Below are 24,305 nucleotides of genomic sequence, written 5' to 3'. Positions count from 1 at the left end.
AGTTTAGTGGTTTCAGAAAAGCTTGACATACGACTTATGGATGTTATCACTACGTATCTATATGGAGAATTAGATACTGACATATATATGAAAGTCCCAGAAGGACTTAAGTCACCTGAAACAGCTAACAAATCACGAGGTATGCTCTCGATCAAATTAAAGCAATCATTGTATGGGCTAAAATAATCTGAACGAATATGGTATAATCGTCTCAGTGAGTATTTGATCAAAGAAGGGTATATCAACAATGTCATTTGCCCTTGTGTTTTCATTAAGAAATCCAACTCTGGATTTGCTATAGTGGTAGTATATGTCGATGATTGAACTTAGTTAGAACTCCTGAAGAGTTACATAAAACTACTGAATATCTGAAATGCGAATTTAAAATGAAAGATATCATAGCCCGTCCCGAATAATTGATTTCCGACAGTGCGAAATGATGGTTCTAATCTTTGAACGTTAAGCTGTAGTGTGTGTGTGTGACTTGTTTTGGAGACTTGATATTTTTCCTTGGTTGGTTAGTGACCACGTGGATCTCACACACACAATACTCACTCTCTCTCCTCTCCCGTATCCTCTCATCTCTCTCAGACTCTCTCTCTCATTCCCTTACGTACGGACAAGACACAAAGCTCCCCCTCAAGCACAGATTGAAGCTTTAAAGGTAAGGTCCTTGTTCATTGTAACATCCTGAGTCTATTGATACCCTTGTTTGGATGGGAATGTGTTGGAAACCCAAAAAACGCTAACCCCGATTTTATGCACTGTTCATGCACACATAAAACCTTGCATTTCAGGGAATTCTAAGTACATAGAAGGCTTAAGAAGGTCATCACGAGCCTTGGGGTAGTTCGTTGGAAGAGTTTGGACGTCGGAGGGCCGAGATCGAAGCTTTTCAAAGTCGACCGGATAATCGAGCTTCCTCAGGTAGATTCTAGTGGAATTTCAAGCTTAAAAGTAGTATAACGTGATTCTACATGTTATTAGCTTCATTTTGGTACCAATTGCATGAAAAATGGTGAAGAAACGAAGGAGAATAGTGAGTTTGAGGAGGTATAAGGTGAAGGAATATTCCGTCAGTTATGATTGACGGTTACTGTTAGGATTTAATGGAATATTCTTGACGCCGTTGAAGGATTCGTCAGGATCCCTTGCACGTGGCGGCGCGTATTTCCGTGCCTTGGTCGGCGCGTGGCAGCGCGTGCGGGATCAGAAAATTATTTTGAAAATTTGGGTAGGTTCGTGGAGTTGTGTAGATCACTGTGGTATATTCATATACGCAAATTGAGCAATGTATGAGAAGTTATTAGCTAGTTTTGTATATGTGCTTTAAAATAACGTTTTTATAGTTAATTTGCATATAGGTGAGACTTATCCCGAGGACGAGCGTATCCACGGACAACTCGGGGGCTACGACTATTCGACATACCAGTGAGTGGGCTTTTGTTTTCAGTATATATTTATATACTTGATATATTTCCCAGAAATGCAATTTAAAGAAAGTATGCTTTGAAATAATATGCCAAATGCTTCTTTATTTTGAATATGCATTGCATGGTTGCATATATATATATAAATGTGGTGCTGTGGAGGCACAGGTGAGTTCAGGTAAGTATGTTTGGTTGTGTGAATCATCGATGATGTGATATGTGATATGTGATTAAGTAATGTTGAGCTCATAAAATTGCACCTAGGGTGATTGTGATTTAGCCAGAGATATGAGATACATGCCTGTTTATTTACGTCACCTCCCGCACTATATGCTCATATTGGTACAGTCTTGTCGTACAGACCTTATTCATGGTTTCGACTCGTAGGTGACTAGCGATTTATCGCCCGACTATTATGAGAGAATAGAGTTGAGCATAATTATATTTCACCCAATCTTGTCGTACAGACCCTCTTTAGTGGTTCCGACTTATGTGCAGTATATTGCCGTATAGGTCATTGTAGTGACTCCGGCCAGATTGACTTTGAGCTATGAATTCAGCCGTACAGACTACCTCAGGGGTTCCGGCTAACATATCAAAAATCTATGAAATCATTCTTACTTGGATTGTTTACTTTGTTATATTTTGGCATGGCATACATATGAATATAATTATGTGAAGCATGAATTGAATTGTTATGATTGCAGATACATTTATATTATGTATATGCTTATATCTTGATTCTAGGAAAAATTATACATGTTTTACAGCGAGGGGCTAGTATATTGATAAATGAAATGGTTTTGTAAAGCAATTGTTTTTGCCCACTCACGTTTTCTGTTTTGCGCCCCTCCAGGTTTTAAGTAAGCTTGCTGTCGGTGGCTCGGGATCGTTGGCAGTTTTAACCTATTTGAATAATAGTAGGACATTCCTGATATTGTATAACTAGTACTTGTCCTACTGGACTGCACCTAGACTTTATGCTCTGATTAGGAGTGTTCACTGTTGTAACTAACTCCTATCACTTTCGTTTAATAGTGCACTCTAGTAATATGGTTTTTAATTATTCGTATATTCGCTATTTTTATCGCTTCCACACTGTGCACATGGCTACGTCACTCTCATGTGATGGCCAGCATGCCTTGACCTCGGTCGGGGTGTGTCAAAAGACCTTGGAAAAACAAAATTTTATCTCGGCCTGCAAATCGAGCATTGTGCTAGTGGAATTTTGGTCCACCAATCAACTTATATTGAAAAAATCCTGAAGCGATTTGGCATGGACAAAGCTTATCCACTTAGCACGCCAATGGTCGTTTGTTCTCTGGACATTAAGAAAGATCCATTCCATCCAAAAGAAGATGATGAAATGGTCATTGGTCCAGAAGTACCATATCTGAGTGCAGTAGGTGCTTTGTTGTATTTAGCACAATGTACTAGACCAGATATAACATTTTCAGTCAACTTGTTAGCAAGGTATAGCTCTGCTCCAACAATTTGTCATTGGAAAGGTGTCAAAGATGTATTGCGATACCTTCGTGGGACAACAGACATGGGTCTCTTCTACTCAAAGAACTTCACAAATGACCAGGTCCTTGTTGGATATACAGATGCTGGTTTTCTCTCTGATTCGCATAAAACCCGCTCACAAACTGGATATGTGTTCAAGAATGGAGATACAACAATCTCATGGCGCTCAATAAAACAAACATTAGTTGCTACATCTTCAAATCATTCAGAAATACTTGCTTTACATGAAGCAAGTCGTGAATGTTCTTGGTTAAGATCAATGATTCATCATATTCGGAATTCATGTGGTCTACCTTCAAAGATAGACACTCCAACTGTCATTCATGAAGATAATATAGCCTGTGTTGCCCAAATGAAGGAAGGATTCATCAAGGGCGATAAGACTAAACACATATCTCCAAAGTTTTTTCAGTGCATATAAGCTCCAGAAGGCTAAAGTTATTGAAGTCAGACAAATCCTTTCTAATGAAAATCTGGCAGATTTGTTCACCAAATCTCTACCAAAATACATATTTCAGAAGTTAGTGCAAAGTATTGGATTACGTTGACTTACCAAATAGCTAAATTTGGAGAATGCGGAATCAGGGGGAGCATCCATAATACATGCATGTTGTACTCTTTTTCCTTCGATTAGGATTTTTCCTATAAAGGTTTTAACAAAGCAACATAAGCATACTTAACACTATATCAACAATCCAGGTAAAGTTGTACTCTTTTTCCTTCGCTATGGTTTTTTCCCACTGGGTTTTTCCAAGCAAGGTTTTAACGAGGCAACTGATGTTGATATGTGGACATCCAAGGGGGAATGTTGAAAATGCTGGTGGGTAGTGAATGCCCACAGTACTTTGGCAGAAGTTTTCAATGTCCATGCAAAGTGAAATGGAATTTGGAGATGCATGATATGGTATTGTCAAAATGGGTGATGTAAATTTCAAAGTGCAGTTAATGCATTAGTTCGGAGTTGCTCTATAAATAGAGCACTCTATATGCTTTCAAAAGATATAGAGAGAATATACAGAAGGAAAGAAAGATCAATAATATCATCTCTTCCTCCATCTTTTATTTGTTATCCTCTTGTGCTATCGTTTCAGTGTGACATTTTACACTTGCCTTACTCCATTCACTAAAAGGTTATCTCTCTAACTTTGACATAAATATAACAGGATATAAATCATAGATTTATATATAAAGTCAAAAGGCAAAAAAAAAATGTGGTTCATAATTTTAAAAATACCCTTCTCTAATTAAGATTATAAAATAATCTATATATGAAGCCAGAAGGCGAAAAAAAGAAAGAAAAAGAATTACTCCTCCCAAATTAAGATTCTATTTAGTTTTTAAAAATACAAATATAAAAAAAATATTTAAAACAATAAAAGAAATAAAATTACAAGGATGGAATAACATGTAAAGGAGCAAATTGTCACACATACATGAGGGTGTGGTAAGAGCTTAGCGTAACCTAATTCTACTTAGAGTGGCCATTGTGTAAAAAAAAAAAAAAAATTCAATCATGTGATTCATGGTAATCAAAGATTTAAAAGAGATTTTAGAGTTATTTTTTCTTCTTCAAGATATGCTTTACAAGTGAATATGCGTTTGCATGCCCAAAACATAAGGCTTTTCCAGGCACCCGTAAACTTCCTGACACACCCCAAACGAGATCAAGGCATGCTGGCCGTCACATGAGAGTGACGTAGCAATGTGCACAGTGCGGAAGCGATAATGATAAGAATTATACGAATAATTGAAAACCAATTTACTAGAGTGCACTACTAAACAGAAAGTGATAGGAGTTAGTTACAACAGTAAACAATCCTAATCAGAGCATAAAGTCTAAGTGCAGTCTAGTAGGATAAGTACTAGTTATACAGTACCAGGAATGTCCTACTATTATTTAGATAAGTCAGAACTGCTGATGTCCTCAAGCCACCAACAGCAAGCTTACTATCATTTATCAATATACTAAGACCCTCGCTGTAAAACATGTATAATTTTTCCCAGAATCAAGATATAAGCATATATATATATATATATGAAATCATATCAATTCAATTCATGCTTCACATAATCATATTCAAATGTATGCTATGCCAAGATATAACAGAGTAAACAATTCAGGTAAGAATAAATTCATAGAAATATGATATATTAGCCGGAACCCCTGTGGTAGTTTGTACGGCTGAATTCATAGCTCAAAGTTAATCTAGCCGGAGTCACTACAATGACCTATACGGCAACATACTGCACATAAGTCGGAACCACTAAAAAGGGGTATGTACGACAAGGTTGGGTGTAATATAGTTATACTTACTTCTATTCTCTCATAATAGCCAGGCGATAAATCGCTAGTCACCTACGAGTCGGAACCATAAATAAGGTCTATATGACAAAACTGTGCACTTAAGTTGGATCCAATATGAGCATATAGTGCGGGAGATGATGTAAATAAACATGCCCGTACTTCACATCTCTGGCTAAATCACAATCACCCTAGGTGCGGTTTTATGAGCTCAACATTATTCAGTCACATATCATATCATCGATGATTCACATAATCAAACGTAAGTTACCTGAACTTACCTGTGCCTTCACAACACCACATTTATATATATATGCAACCATGAAATGCATATTCAGAATATAAAGCATTTGGCATATTATTTCAAAGCATACTTTCCTAAAAATGCATTTTTGGGAAATATATCAAGTATATAAGTATATACTGAAAACAAAAGCCCACTCACTGGTACGTCGAAGGGTCGTAGCCCCCGAGTCGCCCGTGGATACGCTCATCCTCGGGATAAGCCTCACCTATATGCGAATTAACTATAAAAATGTTATCTTAAAGAACATAGGTGAAACTAGCTAATAACTTCTCATACATTGCTCAAAATGGGTATATGAATACACCACAGTGACTTACACAACCTCAGGATCATCCCTAAATTTTTAGATAAATTTTTTGGGCTCCCACGCGCCGGCAAAGGCACGGCAAAACGCGCCCCTCACGCGGGACATCTTCAACCTCCAGACGCCAGAATAGTGTCACCGGCGCCGGATTCTGGGAAAACCTGCAACTGCCTATTTCTTGCTCATTTTTTGCACCATTTTTCACGCAATTTATACCAAAATGAAGCTCTTAACTTGTAGAACACAATCATACTAATTTAAAGTTCTAAAAGTTACAGGATCTCATTGGAGAATTCCAAGAAAAACCGGCCAAACTTCGTCCACACGATCCCGACGTCCAAAACCTTCAAATGAAGCACTTCGAGCTTCCTTAGGATCTCATTAAGCTTCATACAAGCTTCAAATTCCCAAAAACATCCATAATTACGTGTGCATGAATAGTGCATAAATCGGGGGTTATGAAAAATTAGGTTTTCGAAAGTATCCTTATCTGAAATGGGTACGAATCGACTCGTCCGAGCTTCACGAACACAATGGTGCCAACCCTGACCATGATCCGTGAAGTTTCAAGGGTTTTGGGTGATTGTCCATATGAGTTCGAAGGAGAGAAAGAGTGAAACCGAGAGAGAGAGTGCACGGGAGTGAGAGAGATAATGGAGGAGTGATGTGTGGTCTAAAATAGTCAACAACCCACAATATACCAAACTCTAATCCTAATTGGTTCCAAACAATTAGGATTTAAGAATATTGGTCCAAAAACACAATTAAACCAATAATACAACTCAACGTCCAGGGGTAATTTCGACTTTTCACACCTCCGATAAATAATTAACGTACATTTCTGGGACGGGCTGTGACAATCTCCCCACCTTATAAAATTTCGTCCTCAAAATTACATACAACCAATACATCCACCAATAATCATAAAACAAGTGTGGATACATCTCTCCCATCCGATCATCTGTCTCCCAAGTAGCTTCTTCCACTGAATGATTTCTCCATAAAACTTTCATCAAGCGTACGGTCTTGTTCCATAGTTCTTTATCCTTCCAATCCAACAGAGTCACTGGCTCCTCATCATAAGTCAAGTTCGAATTGATTTCTAAGGGTTGAGGAGGAATCACATGTGAAGGATCTGAAACATAATGTCGAAGCATCGAAACATAAAATATATCGTGCACCTTGGATAACTCTGGAGGCAACTCAAGCCTGTAAGCAACCTCACCGACTCACTCGGTGATCATATATGGTCCAATGAACCTAGGACTCAACTTTCCTTTCTTTCCAAATCGTACTACACCTTTCCAAGGTGATAGCTTCAGAAATACCCAATCACCTACATCATATTTCCGATCAATGGCATGCTTTTCTGCTAAACTCTTTTGTCGATCTTGGGCCGCTTTCAGGTTAGACTTAATTACCTGAACATTTTAAGTAGTCAGATCCATAATCTCAGGGCTCACTAAAACTCTTTCGCCAACCTCTGACCAACATAGAGGCGTACGACAAGATTTCCGATAAAGTGCATCGAATGGTGCCATACCAATACTCGAATGATAACTGTTGTTGTAGGCGAACTCCATCAAATCCAAACAATCATGCCAACTATCTTCAAATTGCAGCACCGAAGATCTCAACATATCCTCTAATGTCTGAATAGTTCTCTTAGATTGTCCATCTGTCTGAGGGTGATATGCCGTACTATAAAGCAATCTTGTACCAAGAGTTTCCTGGAATGCTATCCAAAACTTGGAAGTAAATCTGGGATCCCGATCCGAGACAATATTAATTGGCACACCATGATACTTCACAATCTGTGATATAAATAACATAGCTAATCGGCTTAACGAATACTTCTCCCTCACTGGAATAAAATGTGCTGACTTCGTAAGCCGATCAACTACCACCCAAATGCCGTCATAACCATTATGTGTACGAGGGAGCTTGTACACAAAATCCATAGTAATATTTTCCCATTTCCACTGTGGAACGAGAAATAGCTGCATCAACCTAAACGGCTTATTTCTTTCAGCTTTAACCTGTTGGCAAATGGCACACCTACTCACATATTCGGTAATTTCCCTTTTCATACCTGGCCAATAATAAAATGGTCTAATGGTATGATACATCTTAGTGCCTCATGGATGCATTGCATATGCCGAAATATGTGCTTTATCCAAAATTTGTTTCTTTAACTCTGCATTATTTGGCATATACATTTTGCTTTCCTGCATAAGCATGCCATCAGTTTCTCAAATTTCGAAATCTTTCTTTTTGCCTTGATTTCTTGCTTGAATTATTTCTTGGGTCTCTTCATCATTCATTTGAGCTTCAAGCACACGATCAATTAAAACTGGTCTAACCTGGAAATTAGCAAGCAAGGCTTCTTTTCGATCTTCCACTCCTAACTCCACTCCAGTACCTTAAATCTGCTAGATGCGGAACATGACAATCATAGATGGCATTAAGTCTGGCTGGAGTCTTTCTACTAAGTGCATCCACCACTGCATTTGCACGACCATGATGATACTCAATCGTGCAATCATAGTCACTAAGTAACTCAATCCACCTCTGCTGACGAAGATTAAGATCTCTCTGAGTAAACAGACACTGAAGACTTTTATGATCTGTGAAGATCTTACATTTCTCACTATAAAGACAATGTCTCCAAATCTTCAAGGCAAAAATGATAGCGGCTAACTCCAAATCATGTGTAGGGTAATTCTTTTCATGAGGTTTCAATTGTCTCGAAGCATAAGCAATCACCCTACAATGTTGCATTAATACACAACCCAAACCACTTAGAGAAGCATCACTATAAACTTCATAATTACCGTTATCATCTGGAAGTGCTAGAACATGAGCATGAGTGAGATAGTACTTCAACTGTTAGAAACTTTGTTCACATTCATTATCCCACTCAAACTTAACATCCTTTCGAGTCAACCTCGTCAATGGCAGAGCAATCACTGAAAAATCCTTAACGAACCGTCTATAATAACCTGCTAAGCCAAGAAAACTCTATATCTTGGTGACGGTTCGAGGTTGCTCCCAATTCTCCACAGCTGCCACTTTCTGAGAATCCACTTGAATGCCTTGAGCAGAAATGACATGTCCCAAAAATGCCACTTGATTCAACCAAAATTCATATTTGCTAAACTTAGCATATAGTTGGTGTTCTCTCAAACTGCTCAACACCAACTTCAAATGTCTAGCATGCTCAGCCTTAGACTTAGAGTATACCAGAATATCGTCAATGATGACAATAAAAAACCTGTCCAAATATGGCCGGAATATTTGATTCATTAAATCCATAAAAGCTGCTGGTGCATTAGTTAACCTGAATGGCATCACAAGAAACTTATAATGACCATATTGAGTCCTGAATGCGGATTTAGGGACATCTTCATTTTTAATCTTCAACTGGTAGTAACCTGACCTCAAATCTATCTTAGAAAATACACATGCACCTCTGAGTTGATCAAATAAATCATTTATACGAGGCAATGGATAACGGTTCTTAATGGTTACTCGATTCAATTGCCTGTAATCAATGCACAACCTCAAAGTTCCATCTTTCTTCCTCATAAATAAAACTGGAGTTCCCCAAGGTGAAGTACTCGGCTGAATAAAACCTTTATCCACTAACTCTTGTAACTGCACTTTCAATTCTCTTAATTCAGCAGGAGCCATTCTATAAGGAGTCAAAGATATAGGATTCGTACCTGGAAGCAAATCAATAACAAACTCCACCTCTCTATCTGGCGGCAATCCAAGCAAATCCTCAGGGAATACATCCGGAAAATATCTGACCACACGAACATCCTCCACACTACTAGGAGCATCATCATTTAACACCATATGAGCCAAATATCCCTGACAACCTTTCGACAATAGTCTCTTTGCTTTCATGGCTGAAATAATACCATGCCTCACCCCACTAGGCTCTCCCACAAATGTAACTTCAGGTAATCCAGGACATGAAATGTGACTGTCTTCCCATAACAATCTATCTTGGCATGATTATAGTGTAACCAATCAGTGCCCAAAATCACATCAAAATCCATAATATCTAACAGCATAAGATTAGCCGACATAATAATATCCTCTACTATCACTGGACATCCTGGATATACTCGATCCACAAAACATCTATCCCCTCTAGGCATAGAAAATTCTAAATTATATCCTAGAGGTGTAGGATGAGGTTGTGTTACTTGAGCAAATGTATGAGAAATAACAGAATGTGTAGCACCACAATTAATCAACATTCTAACAAAATGACCAAGAATATTTAACGTACCCATGATTAAATTTGGATTATTCTAGGCATCTTGTAGTGACATGTTGTGGATACGCCCCTGATTTTGCTGTCGTCCACCACGACCTCTGTTGGCATGAATACCACGTCCCTGCCTTTGCTGACCCAACTGTCTCGAAGATCCTACACTACTAGCAGCAATCTCTCCCTGCTGGGGTTGTCCCCCTTGGTACCACCGAGATCCACTGGCTGAATGTGGCTGATAAGACATAGATCATCCTTGATACTGAGGATACCCACTCTGATACTGAGGATCTTACGAGTACTGCTGCTGTCATGAGGTGTAAGGAGCGGTGTCGCCCTAATAGTGGTAGGCACCTCCTCGTCCAGTCTGAGAATAACCACCAGATTTTGAAGCTTGCTGGGTCGGTGCAGGTGGTGGGAAAGAAGGTTGCTGGGGTCTCTACTGACTCTGAGGGCATTGGGCAGCCCGATGACCTATTTGACCACAAGTAAAACATCCATTGCTACCTCTCATACACTCCCCAAAATGCCGATTATTACACATGCGACATAAGGGAGTACCAGATCCACCTGAACCACCAAAATCTCTCTGCCTCTGGAACCTCGGACCTCCAGTGAATCTACCACCTCTCCTCTACATATTAGTACTCAATCCTCCGCTAGAAGAGCTGGAACTACCACCACTCCTCTTAAAGTTCTGGGTCTTGCAGGGTCCTTGAAATGCTTGCCCTTTTCATTTGTCATCTCGTCTCTGGCCCCCATTTTTTCCTTCCTCATCCTTACTTTCACTAGGCATGTTCTCTGAGGCCTCAATCCTCAGTAGAATCTCATAAAACTCCTGGTAAGAGGCACAGTGAGTCGATGTCGCTATGGAACACCATTTCTTCTTAATACCCAAACTGAAACAGCGAAGCATCTCTACCGGATTAGCAGCAACCTCTGGATCATATCTTGACAAATCAGTAAACATCTTGTAATACTCATTAGCAGACATTTTTCCTTGCCTCAGATGAGTAAACTCTTGTTTCTTAAGATCGATATACGCAGGAGGAATGAACATTTTCCGAAACAGCTCCTTAAACACTCCTCAATCCACAATCTCTTCTGGGGTCATTTGGTAAGACTCCTGTCTCCACTAGGATGTAGGCTGTTATCTAAAAAACCAGGTAGTCATCTCGACCCACCTATCAGAAGAAAGATTCCCATGACTCTGCATCACCTGAAACGTCTTCTCCACATGATTCAGCCATTTTTCTGCCCCCTCATGACCTTCATTTCCCATGAAGTGAGTCAACTTCAGATTATGAACTGTCTCAAGAGGTGTCCTCTGAGGAGTACGGAATGTTGTCTGAATGGCAGAAACTATAGCTTCCCCTAATTAAGCAATATCAGGGAAACTAGATTCAGCTGATTGACGGGGCCCTCTACGAGGCGGCATAGTTCTGACATAAGACATCACAAGGATTAGAACATTCAAGAATTATACAGGACTGCTAAACCTATGCTCTGATACCAAACTGACACACCTCGACTAAGATCAAGGCATGCTGGCCGTCACGTAAGAATAACGTAGCCATGTGCACAGTGCGGAAGCGATAATGATAAGAATTATACGAATAATTGAAAACCAATTTACTAGAGTGCATTACTAAACAGAAAGTGATAGGAGTTAGTTACAATAGTAAACACTCCTAATCAGAGCATAAAGTCTAGGTGCAGTCCAGTAGGACAAGTACTAGTTATACAGTACCAGGAATGTCCTACTATTATTTAGATAAGTCAGAACTGCCGACGTCCTTAAGCCACCAACAACAAGCTTACTTAAAACCTGGAGGGGCACAAAACAGAAAACGTGAGTGGGCAAAAACAAATGTTTTACAAAACCATTTCATTTATCAATATACTAACCCCTTGCTGTAAAACATGTATAATTTTTCCCAGAATCAAGATATAAACATATACATAATATATATATGAAATCATATCAATTCAATTCATGCTTCACATAATCATATTCAAATGTATGCTATGCCAAGATATAACAGAGTAAGCAATTCAGGTAAGAATAAATTCATAGAAATATGATATGTTAGCCGGAACCCCTGTGGTAGTCTATACGGTTGAATTCATAGCTCAAAGTTACTTTAGCTGGAGTCATTACAATGACCTATACGACAACATACTGCACATAAGTCGGAACCACTAAAAAGGGGTATGTACGACAAGGTTGGGTGTAATATAGTTATGTTCACTTCTATTCTCTTATAATAGCCAGGCGATAAATCGCTAGTTACCTACGAGTCGGAACCATAAATAAGGTCTATATGACAAGACTGTGCACTTAAGTTGGATCCAATATGAGCATATAGTGCATGAGGTGACGTAAATAAATAGGCATGTACTTCACATCTCTGGCTAAATCACAATCACCCTAGGTGCAGTTTTATGAGCTCAACATTATTCAGTCACATATCATATCATCGATGATTCACATATCCAAACGTAACTTACCTGAATTTACCTGTGCCTCCACAACACCACATTTATATATATATATGTAACCATGAAATGCATATTCAGAATATAAAAGCATTTGGCATATTATTTCAAAGCATACTTTCCTAAAAATGCATTTCTGGGAAATATATCAAGTATATAAGTATATACTCAAAACAAAAGCCCACTCACTGGTATGTCGAAGGGTCGTAGCCCCCGAGTCGCCCGTGGATATGCTCGTCCTCGGGATAAGCCTCACCTATATGTAGGGATGTGCAAATATCCATTGATTATGGGTAATCGCGGTTACCCGCCCATTTAAATTAAACGGTTACGGTTATGGGTAACCGTTTAGATAAATAAACGGTTATGGGTATAACCGTTTACTCGTGAAATTTAAATGGGCGGTTATGGGTATTAACCATGGTTATAAACGGGTAACCGTTTACCCATTTATTTTATATATGTAAAACTAACACAAACCATGTTCTTGATTCAATAATACTTAGCACTCAATAAATTAGCAAGGAATTCATCGGTCATTCTCTCAATAACACTACTACAGGAATGATGATTCTCATCATCAAGGAATTGGCCAAATTAATTTAAATTCCTTGTGGGTAACCGTGAAATTGACAGAAATGCTTTGATAGAAATGTCTTCTAAACAATTTTTGTAACCCAATAATACTTAGCAAATATTATATTTACCTTCATTGATAACAGTTAAAAATATCGTCCGTAAACTATTATTTCAAGTATTGGAATGGTATAAGGACTTAAAAAATTAAAATATGGAAATGTATGATGAATGTACCTATAACAGTGTTTAATTGTCAAAAAAAAATTATGACAATTTTTTTTAAATTTTCAAGTCGTTAAAAAACATGTAGACGGGTGAAAAAAGGGTAATGGTAAAAAAAAAAAGATAAACGGGTTAAAAAGGATAAATGGGTAAACAGGTATTAAACGGTTACGGTTAAATGGGTATGAGGTTATGGGTATGGTTAACCGTTTATAAACGGTTATGGGTATGGGTATAAACGTTTAAGCAATTACCCAACGGGTAAACGATTATGCGGGTATGAGCATAAACGGTTATGGGTAAATTAACCGCGGTTATCCGTCCGCATAACCATTGCCCATCCCTACCTATATGCGAATTAACTATAAAAACGTTATTGTAAAGCACATAGGCGAAACTAGCTAATAACTTCTCATACATTGCTCAAAATGGGTATATGAATACACCACAGTGACCTACACAACCTCAGGATCATCCCCAAATTTTTAGATAAATTTTTTGAGCTTCCACGCACTGCCACGCGCTAGCAAGGGCACGGCAAAACGCGCCCCCAAGCGCGGCATGTTCAACCTCCAGACGCCGAAATAGTGTCACTGGCGTTGGATTCTGGGCAGACCTGCAACTGCCTATTTCTCGCTCATTTTTGCACCATTTTTCACGCAATTTATACCAAAATGAAGCTCTTAACTTGTAGAACACAATCATACTAATTTAAAGTTCTAAAAGTCACGGGATCTCACCGGAGAATTCCAAGGAAAACCGGCCAAACTTCGTCCACACGATCCCGACGTCCAAAACCTTCAAACAAAGCACTCCGAGCTTCCTTAGGACCTCACTAACCTTCCTACAAGCTTCAAATTCCCAAAAACATCCATAATTACGTGTGTATGAATAGTGCACAAATCGGGGGTTATGAAAAACTAGGGTTTTCGAAGGTATCCTTACCTAAAATGGGTACGAATCGACTCGTTTAAGCTTCACGAACACAATGGTGCCAACCTTGACCACGATCCGTGTAGTTTCAAGGATTTTGGGTGATTGTCCGTATGAGTTCGAAGGAGAGAGAGTGAAACCGAGAGAGAGAGTGCACGGGAGTGAGAGAGAGAATGGAGTGATGTGTGGTCCAAAATAGTCAACAACCCACAATACACCAAACTCTAATTCTAATTGGTTCCAAACAATTAGGATTTAAGAATATTGGTCCAAAAACACAATTAAACCAATAATACAACTTAACGTCCAACGGTAATTCCGACTTTTCACACTTCCGATAAATAATTAACGTACATCTCCGGGACGGGCTGTGACATAACTCTTACTCAAAGCATTTTTATGGTTGACTCACAGAATTTTATGATTATGATTGAAATATTTCATATTATCAATATTATGTAAAGATCATTTATACAAAAAATCAATAAAATAAAAGATCGTTTAGTCATCGAATCATGTACAAACAGGTGATCAAAATTGGTAAAAGCATTGTAAATTTTTAATCTATGACCTACAGGTTGATTAAATGACATTGATTTTATTTATTTTTACTAAGTGATTTATACTATGGATAATTTTAATTATAAACATAAAATTCTATAAATAAACAATCAAATATTTGAGAAGTTATTCCTTTTTATCTTTTAGGAGACAAGCATTGTTCACAGTTCAATTCAAATTTGCTGCATGTAGAAAAAATTGATTTCAGATGACGGATGGGTTCAGTTGAGGTAATTAATCCAAATCGAACCCGTGAAAGGAAAATGATCGTAAGTCTAGGTCATAACTTGCAACTAAACTCGACGAGGAGGAGCGGGGGAAACTTGAGGGAGAAGAATGATCAACACACTGACATAGAACTCTGTAGCTGCAGGAGCTTTACATTTTAATTAAATAAAATAATGGCTGCAGGCCTCTACAACTCTGAGATATATATATTGATGTGACACACTGACACTTAGTAAATAAGTCACTACGCATCAAATTTAGCATGGTCTAAAATATTCATAATATTCCGATATTTCCATCGAAATTTTCGTGTTTCTGGACTATCGATATTTTTTTCGATTACTGATATTTCCGATATCATCGATATTTTAAACCTTGCTAAGTCACTCATGTATCTTACCATGCAATGTATAAAGTGTAAAATATTGTACTAATTCATTATATATAAATGATTATGGTGTATTTAAACTTCTTTCATTAATTACTACATATTTTCTACACTTACAATGTTTGCCAGCTCGCTATATAATCAACTTAAATCAGTTATATCTATCATGCAATGCATTTCCTTCTAATTTTTTGTGATAAACTAATAGATAATTGACTAAATAAACATCCTGCAAAGTTTCAATAAAAATTTCCAAGTTTTTCTTACAATTTCCGTGGTTTTTATTCAATTTTTATCGATATCGATAATATCTAGATATTTCCATCGAAATTTCCGTGTTTTTGAACTACCGATATTTCCGATATCATCAATATTTAATACCTTGATAATAAGTACTTATGATTGACAAGTGCTTTCATGAAGGGAGTAGGTGCAAAAGCTTTCTAACCAGCAGTTATACACTGGTGCATGCAATTCGGATCCAACCATGAACCAGAACCATGAACCACCAAACCCTAGTTTCTTTTTTTTTTATTCTAAAACCTGGAATAAAAGAAAAGGATAGCTGTACAATAGTGAAGTTCAATATCAACATTCATGTATGATTACGCATTACGTATGTTTAATTGTTCATTTCTGGTGAAACATATGTTAGGCAAATATTACAGAAAATGATAGTTTTTCTAGGGTGCAAAAAAGACAGGTTGGGAGAGTAACCATAAGTCAATCTATAGAACCCTAGTTCAATTTGGTCGAGTCAGTAAACCAGCCTCAACTTAAGAGATTGACTACAATAGTTATATATTTTTAATACAATTATCATTTGATTATCAGAAATAATGAGAATTCATCTATTTAATACAATCACAATCTGACTGTCGAGATGATGGTTGTACTATAAACATACAAGTTTTGTAACTAAATTTCAAGGACAATGATTGTCTGCCCTCCCACTTCCGGTGCCCTCTAGTGCCTCCTGTTTGTGTGATCACGATTAAGCCACGTTAACATTTTATATTACTATTCATTTTTGTCGTATTATCTCTATAAAAAAACAATATAAAATATTGACGTGGCTTAACCGTGATTACACAAAATAGGAGAGCACGGAAGGGCATCGAAAGTGGGAGGGCAGACAATCCTTATCCAAATTTCAAACGTAGGCTAAATTATAGAGTCAGCTTCAGAAGTTAGAGTGCATAGTGAAATGAATTTGAATCAGGTTTGGACAGAGGTTCAATTCCTGCCATGTAACAAGAAATGAAATCAAACTTAACATATTCTATTTTTGTTTGTTAGTTAGATAATAGGGTTAACCTCATAGTTGGGTTGGGTTTGAATTGGCCAGATTAATCAGTTAAGGCTTAAATAATTGATTAACTCGGGTAACCCGAGAGTTTAGCCCAAAAATTCAACATGAGCAAGAATAAATTACTTTAAAAATAGACCTAACTGCAGATCCCGCTTTATTGCAGCGGAGCAAAGCAATTATATATATGCATCCTAATGCGTGTTTCCCAGCGATATACTTACCCCAAACAAATAATTATTTAACCCACTAGTGTTATCGTTTATAAAAATAAATAAAAAATAGCGTAAGACAAAAATTCATACCTCAACCCATATTCGATTGAATTGATGCTCTAACTCAAGCTCAACTTATGCGTCTTTTAAATTTATTTTTGGTAGAGTCAATTCTAATTTCAGTTCCGATTGTTGATTGAATCAATTCTAACTTAAATTTTTTTTTTTAGTACAAACTTAAATCTTTAATTTTACAATAAAAAAAACTTAAATCTTTAATTTTACAATAAAAAGAAACATGTAACAGTAGTGGAAAGGTGTTGAACCTAAACCTGACATTCGTGTCGTGTTTTCCGCGTTTGTGTCGTTTTTGTTTCATACCCGATATCTTAACGGGTTGTGTCGTGTAACACCCGTTAAAATAAATGGGTAAAATGACCCGACCCGATAATATTAACAGGTAATATGACCCCGACCCATTACCCGTTAAGGAAAATATATTTTAAACCAAGAAATAATCAAATGAAAAATGTAATACAAAATAAGTATATACATACCATATTGTCACATCCAAAACATAAAAACATATTTTTTTTAAGTATATTTTCACTTACCTAAAGTCTTTAATAGTTTTTTAATTAATGTAGAAGTGTAAAAAAATATAGAAAAAAATATATAAACGCTCGTAATGACAAGCTTTACAACTTTCATGAAGAGCTTAACTTTGAAATTCGCCACTATAATCATATAAATCATAGATCAAAATTTAACCATTGATTGTTGTTTACTTCACTGTTCTCATCAAATTTTGTTTTTTCATATTTTGTTTTTTGAAAACGTGATCTATTAGAGGATCCAGGAAGATAAACGGTTGGATCGTTGATATTATATTCAGAGTTTTACGGTTAGTCAAAATATTGCTTGATTTTTATAAAGTTTTTACAAACTATATGACATCGACTCATATTTCAAATAATCATAAATATCGAAACGTGATATCAAAGATCTGAACCGTTCATCTTCTTACATCCGCCAGATGATCATGTTTTGAAAAAAGAAAATTTTAAAAATGAAATTCAGTAAGAAGAATAAAACGTAAATGACAATCAACGGTTAAATATAAATTTAAGGTTTATGAATTATAGTGTTGGATTTCGAAGCTGACCCTTCATGAAAGTTGTAAAGTTTGTCACCGTGAGTGATTGTATATTTTTTTTACATTTTTTACACTTCTACAATAATTATTATTAATTTTATTAATTTTTCCCTCAAATAAAAAACATTATTCATGAAGGTTTGGAGGATTTTAAAAATCTAAATGATAATGTAAGTGTAACCATTATCTACTCGTGGAGGAATAATGATAAATCACGAGTTTTTATATATTCTTTCACATTTTTCGTACTTTTATGTATGTCTTCTTAGTTCTTGCCTATACAAATACTATATTAATTTATTTTAATTTTGGACAACAACATGTTTAGTAAAATTTATCCTAGTACTGATAATAAGGAATTCTCATAATAAAAATAAATAATGACTAAAACTTTTTTTTTAAACTTATATAGAATAATAATACAAAACTACATATTTAATATAGAATATATTGTATATATTAATATGGCTATTATATTTTATAATTAATCTTTTATAATTAATCTTTTAGTAATTAAACTTTAAAATTATCAAAATAATTTTTTTCTTAACAGGTAGAAACGGGCTACCCACGTTAATGATCCGCTCTTAACGGATCACCCGATAATGACCCGATAAGTTATCGTGTTGACCCGAAACCCGTTATTTTCGTGTCGTATCAGAAACTGCCAGGTCTAGTTGAACCCTTGCCTGCCGGCGTTGGTTTAATCTCCGTCGGTGGCTAATCTAACAAAATCTATTATTTGACAAAAAAAAACTGTTTTTCAATAAATTTAGATCAGTACTTCTAATTGCAAAATGACTACATGATTATCTACTAAATTAACTATTTCACAAAAATGGTTAGGTCGATTCCCTCTACAATTCAGGTGGGAGCAGCAGCCTCTACTGACCCAACACTTGGCCAGTTCCTCTTGTTGCCAAGTGTATGGTTCGTACTTGTCCAGCTCATCAATTAGTATCTACCATTATCTTATCAAATAGTGACTAATTGATTAGTACACGTTTGTGGCTTTTTCATACCATTTTTGACTAGCAAATTACCTGCAGCGACAATAGGTAATCAGCAACAGCGACCTCATAAGAAACAGTAACCAATTTAAATGGGTTCGAACTCGTGCCACTCCTAATGCTTTGGTCAATATTAGCATGATAAAATTGGTAGAAGATTATGCGATAAGATCCGTACTAATCCGCTGAAATATCTCATTAGTTTTGTGGTAATCATAATTAAAGATTAATAAGGGCCCTAACCATTCTCCCCTTCTACGAACCATGACACATTAATACACTATGGATTAGTTTAAAGTTACAATATTATTTGTTGAAATAAAAAGGTGGAAAAAAGCCAATGCTTGTGAGCAAGGTGTCCCGACTGAGTTGAAAGCCTAGGCTGTGTGGCCTGCACTCTGTGGCTAGATATATTCGATAAAATATGCCCGCAACCTAACTCAATACGCTGGAAGATGATTTAATTTAAAAATTGTATTAGATGGGAAGCATGGTGCACTGGAGATGTTTTGATTTATTTATCTGTAGAAATAAAAAAATAGAGTGAAGAGTAAAAGGGTAAAAGAGAGTGTACTTTAATGAACTCTGATGGCATCACCTTGATGTTTTCTTCCATAATCGGTGCCATTCTTAAATTAAACAAGCTTGCTTGTACCCAAGTAGAATCAAGATAAATTTTAATAAATCAAGTTTGAGTAGAATCAAGATAAATTTTAATAAATCAAGTTTGAAAAATATGAATCAAGTTTGTCTCCTTAGATACAGTTTATGTATTGTTTATTTTTTCGCATACAATGTTAAATTTTAATAAATCAAGTTTGAAAAATATGAATTAAGTTTGTCTCCTTAGATAGAGTTTATGTATTGTTTATTTTTTCGCATACAATGTACTTGAAATTAGTGATTAGAAATATAATGTTATACTACAAAACTTCAAATGACTATGCACTGATCAAATTTTTTTAATAAACGAGAGAAGAATTCAACCTAAGACCTCATGCACAAAACAAATATTTTCTTGCTTACGTGACTATATATATCAAATTGGTCTTGCCCATTTGAAAAATATGATTGCTAATGTAATTAATAAAAATGATGCATATATGTCACATGAAGGCCTAACATATCTGAAATAACAATAACTACTTCAATCCATATGAAACTTTGTTAAAGCTCGACTCTATGTTGCCTTCGTAATGGTTTTTCCAGTCACGATAACTCACCTTTTTCATGTAGTTTTAACTTCAAAAGCAGTCATGGCTTTTTTTGCTGGTACTTCTAAAGCAGTCATTAGTAGTGTATTGAAGTAACCATCCACTGCTTTCGTTTAAGAACGTAAAATATTAGGGCCTGTCTTAATGCAACACACGTAATATTATATTCATTTGACGAGCGCAGTAGCAAGTCTTCAAGGCCGGTCGAGTGTTTATCCTTAGAATCTTCCATAATCCAGATTTTCTGGTCATTATTATGACGAAACTGTTGGGGTATTTGCCTCAGTGACATGTATATTTCACAATCCTTCCAAATTACGTGAGGCTAGCATGCAACTATTAAGATAAAGTACACTTTACACAAGAAATTAGTAAAAAGTCATAATCTTTAATGAAAATCATGTATGTTTCGTGTCAGATTTATATAACTCGTTTAATTCATTCTTATAATATTTTTTAATGCAATTTGAATATAATTGAAGCGACACAACACAATTAAAACAAAGGAAAATTAATAAAAATTACTTGAAAACTTTGAGTTTTAATGATAAGGACAAAATAAAGGGTAAAGTAAATAGTACCAGGATTGACTTTTTAGTGTAAAAATATGATTTTTCGTTAAAGTGAACAGTACCGGGTGCTTTTCGTTAAAGTTCCCTTAAAACAATGGATTGAGACTTGCCACATATATATCTGCCGTTGACCGTGCTAAGTCTGGTCCGGCCATAACCTAATTTTCACAGCCATGGAAAATTCAGAAGAATTGGCAATTTGGCGTGCAATCTTGTAGCCCTGTAGGATGGCTAAATATGGCGCAAAGTGTACGCAAATATGGGGGAAAAGAAGAAGAAGCCGAAGGGTATTAAGGCGACAGAAAGAGTATTATATATACTGATAATTGCTATAGAAAAGATGTTGGAGTTTCAGAAAGAGTACTATATACTGATAATTGCTTAATCTTTGGTAGCTGCTGAAGTTGCTCATTATATGCATAAACGGTCCTCGGGGTCTAATGGACTTATGGTATTGAAATTGGACATTAGTAAGGCGTATGATCGTGTGGAGTGGAAGTTTCTAGAGGCCATGATGCAGAGACTGGGGTTCTCGGAAAGGTGGATCCATATGGTCATGTTGTGTGTTTCAACGGTAACTTATTCATTTAAATTGAATGGTGATCCGGTGGGTTACGTGTATCCAAAAAGAGGAATACGCCAAGGGGATCCTCTCTCCCCTTTCTATTTGTTTTGTGTGCAGAGGGCCTCTTGGCCCTATTGACAAAGACCGAGCTTCAGGACGAGTTACAGGGGATCAAAGTCTGTCGAGTTGCTCCTAGTATCCAGCACTCGTTTTTCGCCGATGATAGTTTCCTTTTTGCCCGAGGTACCATTAGTGAGTGTCAGTCTATTAAACAGGTGTTGCGGGCGTATGAGTTGGCCTTTGGACAAGCGGTTAATTTTGAGAAAAGTTGTGTTTCATTCAGTCCCAATCTTAATGATTATGATAAGCAATTATTGGCTGACTGTCTTGGGATGCGGTGAGTGGAATTTCATGATAAATATTTGGGTCTACCGGTATTAGTTCGTAAATTGAAGAAAGAAACCTTCGCGTATGTGAAGGATATGGTGTGGAAAAAGTTGCAAAGTTGGAAAGGTGGCCTTATGAGCAGTGCAAGCCAAGAGTTATTGGTGAAGATAGTGGCGCGAGCTTTACCTACGTACTCCATGCAATGTTTTCTACTTCCTAAATCATTTTGCTAGGATTTGAACACGATGATAGCGAAGTTTTGGTGGAGTGGTGATCCGGGGAAAGGGAAAATACATTGGCTTAACTAGAAGGTGTTATGTATGCCTAAACAGGAATGTGGTCTTGGATTTAGAGACCTTTATGCTTTTAACTTGGCTTTGTTAGCCAAACAGGCATGGCGGTTTTTGCATGATACCGAGGGCCTTGTGTATCATGTGTTCAAGGCTTGGTACTTTCCTAATACAAATTTCCTTGACGCTCGGGTAACATCTAATAGTTCATATGTCTGGCATAGTATTGCTGCTTCGAGATCAGTGCTCCAAAAATGGCTTCGGTGGCAGGTGGGTGATGGGAAGACGATTCACATATGGACGGATAATTGGGTGCTGAGGGAGACCTGTCTTCGGATTTTGACCCCGCCACTTGTACATTGGAATAATGAGGCCACAGTGGAAGGATTGTTGTGGGTGGAAACTAAGCAGTGGAATGTACGATTGTTAAATGAGATGTTCTCCAAGGAGAAAATGGAATTAATTCGAGGGATCCCACTTAGCGTACGTAATATTGCCGATAGAAGAGTTTGGCATTATGATCAACATGGAAAGTTTACAGTTCAGAGTGCTTATCATGTTGCTTAGGGATAATTTCAATTAGTGGGGAATGGGCTGTAGGCTCTTATTCGACTGCTAGTAACAGTGGGGAGAAGATATGGAAGAAATTGTGGTTGGCTTGTGTCCCGGGAAAAGTAAAAATTTGTGTGTGGCGCGCATGTTTGGACTCTTTGCCTACAAGATTAAATCTTTGTAAGCGGAGAGTGCTAATCGAGAACGGTTGTGTAGTGTGTGGATGTCCTATGGAATTCGTGGAACATGTCCTGTGGGATTGTCAGGTAGCTAGAGCAGTGTGGTTTCGAGGCTTGGACTTACGTGTGGATGCTGGGCACGGTGTCAGTTTTATGAATTGATTAGCTAATTTTCATTTATAGGGTCATGCATCGAGTTTCGATCTTTGTTTAATGTTGATCTGGCCACTCTGGCAAAACCGGAATAAAGTGCCCTGTAGAAATTGTGCTTCGAACTGAAGGTTGGTTGCAGGAATTCCACAGATGCCACAAGATGGATACAAAGAAGGGAAGGCATGTGTTACAGAGGTGGAGAAAACTTGAGGAGGGATGGATCAAATGCAATTTCGATGGAGCATGGAATCAAAGACAGAACCGGGGCGGGTTTAGAGTGGTGATACAAAACCAGGTGGGGGACTTTCTCGGTGTTGTAGCAGGTCCCTTTGAAAGGATCACGTCTGCATTGCATGCGGAGTTTATGGTAGCTAGACAAGCAATGCTGCTTGTCAACAGGTTATACTTGGTCGATATGCAAGTCTAGTTTGAAGGTGATGTGGCTTTAGTGTGGTCAGCCGTGAAGGGTCATGGAGTTAACTACTTTGTTTTTGGTCCCACTATAAATGACTTGCGGTGCCTTCTTATGGAGTGGTCGAGTTCGATGATTAGTCATGTCCAATGGGAAGGAAATTCAGTGACGCATCAACTTGCTCGGATAAGGATTACTAGTGCCCAGAAGGTGGTATGGTTCGAGGAGCCTCTGGATCTGATTCAAGATATTCTTTTTGAAGAAGGATTGTAAGTTTGATTGTTCATTTGAGGATAGGTTTACTGTTGTACATGATACTCTTTTCCTTTGACTGGGTTGAAATCCCCGGCAAGGTTTTTATCGAGGCTCATTATGCACATTATCCTCAGTTTGTATGAATTCTGATTTGCTTAATGAATATCATTCCTTTGTTTCATAAAAAAAAACTCCATGGTTAGAAAGTACCAATTATATATATATATATATTGATTTGTTTTAGCAACATTTAAAATTATTAAAAAAGATGTTGCAGTTTCCCAAAATAGTGTAAACTGTAAATTGTGTGGTACACAACGTCAACATTTCTTCAGACCGGATACGTTACTTGTGTTATTATGCTTCTTTGAGTGAATAACAAGGGTCCTCTAGAATTTTCTAGATGTCACAATCTTTCGAGCTCAATATATTAAGGCTTGCATGGGGACCTGGACAATATTCGTACGATCA

At 37.0% G+C, this 24,305-nt stretch overlaps 1 protein-coding gene across 1 annotated transcript; it reads left to right on the top strand.

Annotated features, from left to right (window-relative positions):
* The first annotated feature begins 2,736 nt into the window (after window positions 1-2,736).
* LOC139189868 (secreted RxLR effector protein 161-like) lies at window positions 2,737-3,378 on the top strand. The gene has a single exon (XM_070809114.1). The coding sequence runs from the start codon at window positions 2,737-2,739 to the stop codon at window positions 3,376-3,378; it is 642 nt and encodes a 213-aa protein (XP_070665215.1).
* Window positions 3,379-24,305: the final 20,927 nt, after the last annotated feature.

Source organism: Malus domestica, chromosome 12 (assembly GCF_042453785.1).
Source record: "Malus domestica chromosome 12, GDT2T_hap1".
Taxonomy (NCBI): Eukaryota; Viridiplantae; Streptophyta; class Magnoliopsida; order Rosales; family Rosaceae; genus Malus; species Malus domestica.
Note: the sequence above shows the minus strand (reverse complement) of the source record. Positions and strands in the feature narration are given on the sequence as shown.